The 12,574-nt window shown below is 41.8% G+C and overlaps 1 protein-coding gene across 1 annotated transcript in view; it reads left to right on the forward strand.

Moving 5' to 3' along the window:
* Window positions 1-3,212: 3,212 nt before the first annotated feature.
* Window positions 3,213-12,574, forward strand: part of atp1a2a (ATPase Na+/K+ transporting subunit alpha 2a) — a 46,139-nt gene continuing 36,777 nt past the window's right edge. The window contains exons 1-6 of the mRNA XM_047589137.1: window positions 3,213-3,377; window positions 4,369-4,443; window positions 6,320-6,379; window positions 7,200-7,403; window positions 10,744-10,857; window positions 11,238-11,372. Of these exons, the coding sequence (XP_047445093.1) occupies window positions 3,228-3,377; window positions 4,369-4,443; window positions 6,320-6,379; window positions 7,200-7,403; window positions 10,744-10,857; window positions 11,238-11,372 (738 nt within the window). The 5' untranslated portion in view covers window positions 3,213-3,227. The remainder of the gene's footprint in view (window positions 3,378-4,368; window positions 4,444-6,319; window positions 6,380-7,199; window positions 7,404-10,743; window positions 10,858-11,237; window positions 11,373-12,574) is intronic.

Below are 12,574 nucleotides of genomic sequence, written 5' to 3' on the forward strand. Positions count from 1 at the left end.
ATTTTTTATTATTATTATTGTGAAGTTTAATTAATTATGTTGGAGTCCTTAAAATGAAGAATTAGCCGTTAGCTTTTCCACTCATTAGATGTTTAAAATAACTATTAAAATAACCTGTGCCATAACTGTTTGTAATTACCTTTGGTTAGAGTTTATTCCTCCAAATACAACAGTCAATTCAAAAGTTAAATTAAATAAAGCAAGGGAGTTTGCTTAGCCTAGCATGAAGCTAGCGGGGGAAAGCGCTAGCTGTGTTATGATTTGTTAGTACATAACTGTCCCAAAACGTCGAATTATAAATTTTCTCTTTTTTCAATAAATTACACAGTTCAGATATTTGTTTAAAATGCGTTTTAGATGTGCCGGTTGAACATAATAGCAGTAATGTCAATAGTAGCGCGGCGAGCTCCCAGCTAACTGCTGCATTGCCGAAGTGGGCCTCACAAGCCAGATGAATGGAGAATGAGCAACATTTTTCCAGTTTCGCTTTATTTCTGTCTGATATTTTCAGGTTAGCTACTCACCTTTTCCGTGACTTCAGATGATTATAAGCTAATATGAATCCCCGGTGATGTGTGGTCCATAAGCTAAAAGCTTGTTAAGTGTGTGAATAAAGTAAAGTGTCACGACACGTGACAACTGTAGCAGAGAAAATGGCATCCGACACTGTAGCCAAACATTTACTTTCGTTTGTTTCTTTCGGCTTCTGGACATTTGTGGGTTATTGTATGTGTGGAAAAACAATGTGAACATTATTCGAATTGGGAATTTGTGGTCTACTACTGTGTGAAAGCCAGTTTGTGTGTGTAACGTTAGTGTATTCCTTGAAATGCTAAAGCTAATGCTAATGTGCAGGTGAAGGCCGGTTAGCCTTGATGAAGGACACATAAATTACACACAATGATAAATTACCGGGTTATGAGTCAGCCGTGTTTATTATCTCAGCTTGTGTGCAGTTGTGTAAATGTAAATGTTAACTGCAAGAGAGATTTATATCTTAATATTAAGTGAGCACTTAATGTACTCTATGTACAATTAATGAAAATACTCTTGGTGAGAGAAAAGTGGATCCATGACTGGTGATAGACAGATGACATGATTAAGAGGAATGTTTATCTTTGGTTTGATACAAATGTCATTGCGTTTATTTCTTGAACATATGAAAGTACATACATTTAATGTGAATGCTATATAAAAATGGTTAATAGCAGTGCTTTACTGCAGACATAATAGCAGAAATAATTCATGATTGCAGTGAAAAGGTTAAAATGAAAGTGAGAATGAGCAACAGTTGTCAGGCTTCGCTGATTTCTGTCTGATATTTCCAGAGAACTCCTTTCGAAAGGATTATCTATATTTTTGTCAGCGGAGACCAAGCCAGGACCCACTACACAACTTTTTTTTTTTTTTCCCTGAGTGTCAAACACAGTGAAATGTATCAGTAAATACAGCGAGACCAGGAAAGATGTGGATTATCGGATCAAAATTTGGACAATTTGACTCGACAATGACAAGTGGATTAGCCTCAGTTTCAGTTAGTTTTAGGTCATTTTATGATAAATGTAGCTAAATAAAAGATGCTAACGCTAAGAGCTTTACTGAGAAGTAACGTTAACCATACGATACTGTAGCATCTGACCGGACTGGACGAGGAGTGATTACAAATATTCCATTTATTATTTTATTATTATTTATTGTTGGAACTGAAATAGTTGCTGTCGGCCGTAACTACACCAAAACAACATCATCCACAAACTTATCTGACAGCCCTCCAGAACGTAACTTAAGGTCTGACTTCATCTAAAAATACAGCATAAATTATTATTACCTGACACTAAACATGAACCACAACACCACGTTTCTGTGCCTGGATTCCAGATGTTTCTTCTGAAGGAAGTGATCCATATGCTTATTATTTTTTTTTCTTTGGCAGTCGGAGATATCTGTACAAATATCTCTCTGACTGCTTTTCAAATCTGTTGGTGCAGTCAGTCGCACAACAGCTCTTCACCGTTTTTAATTATTTTTTACAATTTAGACTCTATTAAAGCCTGTGATTCAAACTAATGCTGCTAATCTCCATGTTCAACTGTCACTTTTTTCCACTCAGTGGCCGTAACCATGGAGACTTCACCGGCTGTGACATCACGTTCATACCAGCTAGTTTTACTGCAACGATTACATTAAGAATATTTTCTTAATTTTATACAGCGTATGGTTTGGTATTAATTTGTTCTTTCCTACAAGAATAACATAGATTTTGCTTAAAAAAATACTTCCAGTGATAAAAATAATACAATAAATGTATTTTAATCTGCAGTATATCTAATTAAGTGATTAAGGATTAGCTCCTATTAAAGTATTAAGTTTATTAAGTCTTTAGAAACAAGAATGTCTTTTCTCTCATAAGCTGATCAATAAAGTGATCACATATGGTAATGTTTACCCTTATATATTGGTAAATAGGACATTTAAGTCAGAAGCTATAATTGCAAAAGTTTTTTTTTACTTCATGTCATACTCCAGACAAGCAGGGCAACATATGCTTGAAAAACAAGACTTACACCTACACCCGAGTCATGTAGGATTAGAAGCATTACGACGTAGGAAGAGCACCAGTGTAACATAAACCCTGACAACTAGCGAGAAGACATTCGGTACTTATTCGACACGGGATCATTTGCAGCATCTGCTGTGTGAGTGCAGTGGTCATGACCCGCCTTATGTTGTAAATATGTTGCACTTTAAGCTGATTGCAGCTTTATGTTCTCCACGAGTCGCACTGAATTCAAGCAGGGGATAAAAAAAAAAAAAGAAAGAAGAAGAATTCATTTATCCACTGGACGTGAGGATTCGGTCACGATTCAAACAACTTGGCTGCTTTTCATAAATGTCGGGGGCCGATATAACTCACTGATTATCACGTTTGCTCTGAATACTGTAGGTTACGTGGAGGGCGAGGTTTCATTTGGAGCGCTGACAGCGGTGATTGATAGATTGTTGTTTTCCTGGGGGACCATGTGTGTGTTTGCGAGGGAAGGTGGTGGTGGTGGTGGTGGTGGTGGGGGGCGACATATCAAGCAGGTGCAGGTACGGAAACCCCCTCTGTTTTATGTGGGATGGCGGCCGGGGCGAGTGCAGTGACACCCTGGGTTAAGAGTAGAGTTGAGGGTGAGGGCGGGACGCCTTGTATGGCTCAGGTTACCCCAACATAAGTGGGGGGTAAGATGGGTGGGAATGCAACGCAAGCCCCAAAAAAAGCCACCAGTGTCTTCCACACGTGGGGGCGGGAGCCCTCAGCTGTGCCGGGGGCCCCTGAATGCTGTCCTTCACATTATAACCTGCCGACGTCTTGGACCTCCAGCATGGGAAAAGGGGTGAGTTCTTGGCATTTTTAAATTAAAAAACATGCACGGAAATTGACCGTCGTTTTCTCCACGAACTTCAATAGACCGGATCTTTGTGTTTTAACTGAACAGATGTAGAAAACTGAGTTTTAATGTTCTTACTGTAACATACTGTACTGCAGCAGCATATGGCGCGGACATGCATGATGGGAGTTTTTCTAAACGCCTCCGCGAGAGCTTCGTATCATCGTCAAAAACGCCGCTTTTATTATAGTTTTCGTTTTTTTTTTTTTTTCCCCTCCCATGTAAAAACGTCTCGGGATGATGGCTTTCCTCCTCAATAAGTTTTGTTCCCGGCTTGCTGTTTATTTGCGAAAATTATGTAATTTTGTTTTTTTTTATTCTCGCCATCAGGCCCATTCCATTTAGCTTTATGGGCGGACGGCCCTGGTAATCTTCCTCACACACAGCGGAGGGGAAATTGCTATGCCAGACACATTTCAGGCACTCTGCCGGCTCTGTGCTCCCTCTTTGGCTCTTTTTGATTACTTTTTCACCGTGTCACTCGCTCACGCTCTCCTCTCATTCTCTCTGTGCAACCCTCCCTCCCCCCACCACCACCCTCCCCCTCCCTCCCGGCGTTACGCCGACATGCACACGTGCTGCTAAGAGGAGACTGACAGCCGCAGATGATTTCCATGATGCGCCGTTCTCCCAACTGTTCGCGACACACACACTCTCGCTCCCGCTCGCACAAATGAGGAACTCGCGCTACGAGATAAAAAAATAAATAAATAAAAAATTCTCCTCCATATTCATTGAATAGTTTGTGCCAACAGTGCCAGGAGATTGAAATGAACCGGTGTACACAAAGTCCATTGTGCTCACGGTGATGCTTGTAAAAAAAAAAAAAAAAACCTGGCTGTGAATGTAAATGTCAGGGCAGCGGCAGCGTGCAGAGTTTCCCCCACTTATTTTAGGTTAAGCCTGCCGTATAGTAATCTCTGTCCCTTCTCCCCAGAGCGGCGCCGAGAATGGAGGGAAGAAGAAGAAGAAGGAGAGGGACTTGGATGAGCTGAAGAAGGAGGTGTCCTTGGTGAGAAAAACAAGCTGTCACCGTTTCCCCCAACCCCCCCTCCCCACAATCAGTCTTGTGCAGTGATTGACTCCATCGCTCCCAAATGATCCTAGCGTTACGTCAAAGACGCCCGGGTTATTTAACGCGGCTACAAACGCGTCTCCTGAAACAAAACGTCCAATCCAGGCTGTTTAGCGTTAACTCGGCTGCAGACGAGCTCTCAACCAGCCCCTCTCCTCCCGTCTGCTCAGCCGCCCCCCCCCGCCCCCCCCCCGGCTGCTCGTCTTTGTACTCAGAAAGATACTGAATAATTTGTGGGCCACCAGCAGTGTGGTGCAGGGTTTTTTTTTTTTTTTGGCTTGTGCAGAGCTGTAGTTCTTTGAGGTGCTGTCAAAATGCAGCCGAGCGATGTCCAATGAAAACTGGGGTAAGTTTTGCTGCTCCGCGCTGCCTCCCCGATAAAAGTGGCTCTCGTCAATATTCAAGTTGGCCTGTGACCGACTGAAGAAGAGAAACCCTTTCGTTGCGTCGATGCTCGCGCGCCGTCTTTTTGATTAATTGTTCGTTTTTTTTTTCCCTCTGTCTATTAAACTTCTCCAGTTAGTGATTTAATGCGAGTTATTTTCCCAGGAATCGCCACCAGACAATGGCTGATCAATACCGGGAGTAGGAGCATATAAGTAAAACTATCTCTGCCAACGCTGGGGCACATCGGTGATTGTGGCCAAATTACTTGCAGCCCACTGAGGCTGCAGCTGGTGAAGACACTGATGGATTTTCTCCCCGTCTTATTATTGAATGAGGAAAGTAGCCCCTTCAACGTGACGCCCGGAGAGAGTGACACCATCCTGACAGCTGATGGGGGGAAAATTTTTCTGTTGCTCCGCTGCCAAATTCAATTTCACATGCAATGGGAACGTATTGGAATCCAGCCACTTGTGCAGAGCGATGATACGCCACAAAAAAAAAATAAATAGTCCCATTAACGCAACACAATCTGTATTGTTTTCTATGAGTTAACTCAACTGTAATTTGGTGCTACAAGCACAACGCGTGATCTCTGATCTCTTTGATATGTCATGAGGAGTGATTCAGATATGAATCCCCTGCGTTGGTGTTTGATACAGAGACAGAAAACGTTTCTTAGTAAGTCAGAGAGTTGTAGTGAATCCAGTGCTTTGCCCTCATGATCAGCCTGACTCTTTCTTTCTTTCTTTCTTTGAGGCTGCAGCCGTGCAGCTTCAGATCGTATAACATAACATCTGCATGTGTCAACACATAAAACACTGATCAGCCACAACATTATGACCACGAGAGGTAAATAACGTTGATCATCTTGTGACAATTCTACTGGGAAACTTCAGGACCTGGCATTCATTCGTGTGGATGTTACTTAGATATGTAGCACCCACCCAGACCAGACCAGACGCCCCCCCCACCCCCCCACCCCATAGCAATGACCTTTGATGGCAGTAGGATGCAGTCTGATACAGACACAAAACTACTTAAGGACCAACTAAAAAAAAAAACAGCACCAGGTGTTGACCTGGCCTCCAATTTCACTAGATCCCAAACTGATCAAGTATCTGTGGGATGATCCAGAAAGGCCCCTCCCCTCAACCCATAGGATCCAAAGCCCCCCCACCCCCCACACCACCTCACTAACAGCGTCCTGTTGCCAGACGCCACATGACCTCCTCATAAGGCCCACGTCCATTCTCTGATCACAACTGTTTTGGAGGCACAAGAAAGACCTCAAGAATTTTATGAAGGTGGTCGTAATGTTATGCCTGATCGATGTATACACAGTTTCCTAAAAAGACAAATTCTCATTCAAACTGTTCGCCGGTCGTGTCGCCTTGAAGCACAAATAACAACCTTTGATTCCTCGCAGGACGACCACAAAATGTCCATCGACGACGTGGGGAAGCGTTACGGAGTGGACCTCACACGGGTAACGACACACAGCAACACAATCCCTCGGTTTACACATGTGCACTGGCGCACAAACACAACAACAAAGGTGGATGCAATCTCTGCTCGCCTGTACTGGAAAGCAACCCCCAGACTGAGACCAGACATCACTTTGGTCAACTTAGATGTGCCGCTGTGTCCCCAGCTCACCTTGAGTCTTCTTCATCTTTAATCCCTTTGCACACACAAGGAAACTTGCACAGTTTGATGCCCCCCCCCCCACCCTCACAAGAAAAAAAAATCCCTACAGCCGCTGATATGAACACATCACAGAAGTCTTTTCGCTCTAACCAGATTTGCTGCTTACTTTAAATTTGACATTGCAGGATTGCAGGTGAAGTGAAGCAGATTTTATCTTTGAGATTACCATAAATAAAAAATAGAAGCTGGGAGGCACAGGTAATAGTACAAGCTGTAAAAATGTCAAACACGTAGCGAAGGCTGGAGAGAAAGTCAGTTTGTGTGGTTATTTAGTATGAAATTACAGTCTAGTGTTTCAGGTGCTTTTTTTTTCTCCAGAATAGACCGAAACATTTCGTTTTTGTTTAAGCTACAGCCGATGGTTCCACATGCGAGAACCTAACGCGAGAAAGGTTCATCCGGTTTATTGCGCTTGGCTCTGTTAAATAGGACGGGCAGGAATTCTTGAGGTTCTGCAACTGTAGCAGTAAAAAATTGCTTTTTAAGCGTAGGTGAAAATTGGGCCGTTGTGTTGTAATAAGATTCTCGGTGCTGGCAGAAAAGTCATTCATTCCCTAAAACCTGCTCCCCCACCCCCACCCCCACCCCCACCCCCCCAGGGCCTGACCGGCGCTCGGGCGCTGGAGATTCTGGCCAGGGACGGTCCGAACGCTCTGACTCCTCCCCCCACCACCCCCGAGTGGGTCAAGTTCTGCCGTCAGCTGTTCGGCGGCTTCTCCATCCTGCTCTGGATCGGCGCCATCCTCTGCTTCCTGGCCTACAGCATCCAGGTGGCCACGGAGGACGAGCCGGTCAACGACAACGTGAGGAACTGCTTGTGGAGCGCGCACACACACACACACACACACACACACACACACACACACACATAGAAGCATGTACCGCACATGTGAATCACAAATACCTGCAGGGAGAGGAGGTGCAGTCACGGTTATAATACAGATACAATCAACACGCGCTGTATTCAAATGCAGACGGAGCCCAAACACAAACACATGCGTCTCAGTTTCTCCCCGTACACATTCATCATGACGCGGCTTTACCTAAGTGATTCTGTTGTCCTACTAGCTACCAGCAGCTGCACTCGTGAGACAGTGGAGGTCTAATGATATCGATGAATTGATATGAACAGGTCCGTTCTCTGATGAGTCACAACTGTTATGAAGGCACAACACAACATTAGGAAGGTGGTCGTAATGTTTTAGTGTATGTGACATATCTCTGTTAATTCCCTGACATGTGTAGAGAATGTCATTGTCTAAAAAATATAGTCATAGCTCCATACAACAATGTGCTTTCAGAGAAATATCTGCAGAAATGCAAAATGTCACGACGGCCTATGCAAATATTCACATTTGCAATATGAATACTGCAAAGATATTCAATATTCAAATAGTTTTGCATTCTCCCCGTGTATACTGCAGACGTGGGTCTGAACATGTCTTAAATTACTCACCTGTTCTATTATAACATGCGCAGCGGAGAAATTAGAATTCAGTTTGACTGTTATCATGACTCCGCTGTGAATGGGAAACGGTAACGTGGCGTGACATTACTTTACATTTTAACCTTAAACCAGAGACTTCAAAATGCTTCATTTTGCTGGAATTCTTATCAGGATCCTTATTTATTTAATTATTTTTTGTTTTGTGTGTGTGTGTGTTCTTGTACAGCTGTCTCTCTGAGAACCAGTTTAAGTTTTACACCATCAGATTGAAGACGTTTGTGGCTGGTAATTTTCACATTTTTTGGCTGTTTTGAAGGTTAAAACTCAGTTTTAGGATAAAGGTTATGGTTAGGGCTAGAGATGCATCACGCCAATGAGTGTCCTCACAAAGATGGCCATACAAACGTGTGTGTGTGAGAGTGTGTGTGTGTGTGTGTGTGTGACCTTTATTTTACACCGACAGCCTCTTGAGATCTTAATCTCCTCTCTGTGTCCGGGCCAAAAAAGGCAACGCATGAGCCAACACAGGGGGAGAAATAAAGAGTAAAGAAAGGAGAGGAAGAAGATAAATAAAATCAAATAAAAATGAAAAAACACATCACGCATTCGGACGCAGAAAACTTTCTTTCCCTCAGAGTGTGACGTTAAAAAAAACAACAAAAAAAACGACGCATACGGGCCAACCACCCGTACTGCACGTTATTATGTAATCATCACTCAGAGCTCCTCAATCCCCAGTCAGCCCTCAACCCCGTGCATAATGTACAGGAAAAATACAGTAGCTAGACACACGGGCGCGCGACGCCGTAGCTTTAATCTTCCCTCGATGTAATCTCCACATTCAGCGCTGAGTACGTACAGCTGGATGCTCTGCTGAGCCACTTCAAAGCCTGGACCGCCTGCAGCTACGGCTCTGTGCGGCTTTGCGAAATGTTCAGACACTTATTCAAGATGAAAATCCACCGTGACAGTGCTTCACACACGGCTGTTGTCAGATTAAAACTTAATTTTCATTATTTTGATGTATGCATTAAGATGAGAGGTTCGTTAAAGGAAACGCGTTCGAAATCGTTTATTTCTTGAATCTCTGACGCTTTTCTGAATTTAAACGTGTCGCCTCACAGGACAGATTCTGTTTCTATAATTACCAAATAATAATAATAACAATAATAATAATAATAATAATAAAAAGAAAAAGTGACTTCTGAAGTGACTTCAATATAGCTGAGCTCCAAAAACTCCAAAAGCTGCAAACCGAACACGGAACTGGATGCAAATGTTGTAAACACTGACAAGTGCTTTTCTGAGGATACAGATGCATTTCCTGGTTCAGAAGATTCTGAGCAGCTCCGCTTTACAACAACGAAAAAGAAAATAAAAAATAAGTCATTCGAGTGTGAGAGAGCAAAACACCCCGTTGTTGCTGTCAAATGAAAGCGGCGGTAGCTTCCGAAGAGTTTCAGGATTTAAGAATTTTTTTTTTTTTTTTCATTTTCCAGGAGTCCAACGCGTACAGTACGCCATCTGGCAGATGCTTTCATCCAAAGTGCCTGGCTGTCTTGTTTGCATCAGCGAGAGCTCAGCCCACAGCAGCCTTTATCACTGCAGAACTGAAAATAGACACCGCAAAAAAAAAAAAAAAAAAAAGAAGAAGAAATACCCCACCAGGATGAATGTTTCTTGCTTTCACATGAGCGTTAAGTCTACAAAGTCAGGCTCCAGTTCAGAAAGTGTCTCACAAATCAGCTCTTGCTTTTCTGGGTTTAGGAGACAGATGCTCACTTGGACTAGGATTGAACGAACCCTCCGAGTCGACGAGAATAGCATTCCTCTTTTGAACCCTGCGCTTTCATTTCGCTCTTAACTCTTTCCTTCCACTTACAAGGTTTTAACCCTAAAAACAGCCACAGGAGGTGACTTTTTCCTCTCGATTTGACCGTAACTTCCACCGTGTAGCAGCAAATTGAATGATTTTGGTGAGGAACCTTAATTTTACATGTATTTTTTAAAATATGATTTCAAATTTTTCAATAGGTCAATGTGAGAAAATTTACTGCCCTCTCTCTTTAGTTAGTAGCTGTTTTCAGCGTGTATCAAACACAGAAACTAAGCTTTTTGTTTTACAACAGGCCCATGTAACGGCTAAATGGTGTAATTTGGTAATCAACAGTAAATTTGCCAAATTTGCGCCCTTGTGAACAGGGAACATCATTAGGATTGTAAAATGCATTGTTTTTCAGTGGCATGTCTGTGCAGTCAAAAAATGCAGTTACAGTGGGAGTCAATGCAGCAAAAACAGACACTAACAGGATGAGTTTTAATGAAAATTTGTTGCTGCACAAAAACAAAATGTGCATTAAAGTCAATGATGTCACTAATCTTTGACCAAGACTGTGATAACAGGTGAAACGTCTCCTGTTTATATTAGAAATAAGTCACTTTGTGTTTATTTTTCCCCATGTCAGTGACTTTTTTTGTTTTGTTTTTTTTTAAAAAAAAATGGCTTTTAAAAAGTTAAAAATGTAATATTTAGTAGTTTTGATCAGTACTGAGGCTGAAATTTAAGGAGTCAAAGTTCGGGGTTGAAAAGAGGACAGGGCACAAGGTTTTAACATTAAAATAAAAAGCGTTTTCAGCCTCCTGCTCCTAAACATGCTTTACAAGAACAGAGAATAACGACACCTTCTCCCCTCCAGTTGTACCTGGGCGTGGTGCTGGCGGCCGTCGTCATCATCACCGGCTGTTTCTCCTACTTCCAAGAAGCCAAGAGCTCTCGAATCATGGACTCCTTCAAGAAAATGGTGCCACAGGTGAGCGGGGGTGTTTGGTGTGTTCTCGGGAGCTTCCTGAATCAATGAGCGGGGCTTTACACACTCACCTAATACGCTTGCACAAAGGAAGAATAAATGTTTGAGCCAACTTTGGATTGTGGGTGTGTTTGCATAAAAACTCCCCGCGTGTTATCCACCTCTAGCTCTTCGATTGCCTAATTCTTTAATCTATTTAGCCTCTTTCCTCTACCTGTCTTTTCTCTCTCTTCCTTCTCTGCTATCTCTGCCTTTCACATACTTTACAGCCTCTGGCTTCTTCATATCTCCCTCCTCTCTCCTCATCTGACTAAATCCTCCCTCTGTTCCCGAACAGCCTCTCCTTCCTGTCTCATGTCTGTCTCTCTTTTGGTCCATGCCAGCAAGCTCTGGTGATCAGGGAGGGGGAGAAGATGCAGATCAATGCTGAGCTTGTGGTGCAGGGAGATCTGGTGGAGATCAAAGGGGGCGACCGCGTCCCAGCTGACCTCCGAGTGATCTCCTCCAGCGGATGCAAGGTAGGAGGGGGGGGGGGGGGGGGGGGGGTCCAGGGAGAGGGATAATTTCTCTTTCTTTTTTTCTTTTCTTTCTTTTCTTTTTCTTTCTTTCTTTTCTTTCTTTCTTTCTTTCTTCTTTTCCTTTTCTTTCTTTTCTTTCTTCCTTTTTCTTTCTTTCGTTTCTTTTTCCTTACCTTTCTTTCTTTTCTTTCTTTCTTTTTCTTTTTTCTTTCTTTCTTTCTTTCTTTCTTTCCTTTCTTTTCCTTTGCCTTTCTTTCTTTCTTTCTTCTTTTTTCTTTTTTTTCTTTCTTTCCTTCTTTCTCTATTTCTTTTTCCTTCGACCTTTCTTTCTTTCTTTCTTTCTTTCTTTCTTTCTTTCTTTCTTTCTTTCTTTCTTTCCATCCATCCATCTTAGTTATTCTTTCTTTCCTTGTTTCTCTATTTCTTTTTCCTTCGACCTTTCTTTTTTTCTTTCTTTCTCTTTCTTTCTTTCTTTCTTTCTTTCTTTCTTTCTTTCTTTCTTTCTTTCTGCCTTTCTTTCCTTCCATCTTCTTTCTTGTTCTTTGTTTCTTCTTGCATGTGTTGTTTTCTTACATCATCTTTGTTTGTTGTTGTTGTTTGTTGTTCATCTATTTTTTCCTTTTTCAATTTATTTGTTCTTCCTTTTTTCTTTACATATTCTTTCTTTCTTCTCTGTCATCATCCTCCTTTCTTCATCCATTTCTCTTTCTTTAATTAATTTGTTCTTTCTTTTTCTTAATGTGTTTTGTTTTTCCATCCTTTCTTTCTGTTTATTTCTTTCATTCTTTCTTTCTTGCTTCCTTTTTTCTTTCCCTGTTCTTTATTTTACTTTTACTTCCTTCCTCTATTTCTTTGTTCCTTCTTAAATGCTTTTCAGTCTTTCTTTCTTTCTTTCTTTGTCCTTCATCACGTCTTTCTGTTTATATACATATTCTTCCTTCTTTGTTTCTTCATCTGTTTATTTATTCTTCTGTTTAATTGTTCTTTAATTTTATCTTCATATTTTTCACTCACTCTTTCTCTATTTCTTCGTGCTTTCATTCATGTTGTTTCTTCTCATCCATCCATTCTTTCTTCTCTATTCTTCCATCATAAAGTAGTATGTCCTCATAAAAAAAAAGCATAAAAAGTGATAGTTGCCCACAAACGTCCAGACTGTCACCAAAGTTTTCCTCCTCCTCAGTTTCATCCACATAATTTTT

The sequence above is a fragment of the Mugil cephalus genome, chromosome 7, assembly GCF_022458985.1.
Source record: "Mugil cephalus isolate CIBA_MC_2020 chromosome 7, CIBA_Mcephalus_1.1, whole genome shotgun sequence".
In the NCBI taxonomy this organism is placed as follows: Eukaryota; Metazoa; Chordata; class Actinopteri; order Mugiliformes; family Mugilidae; genus Mugil; species Mugil cephalus.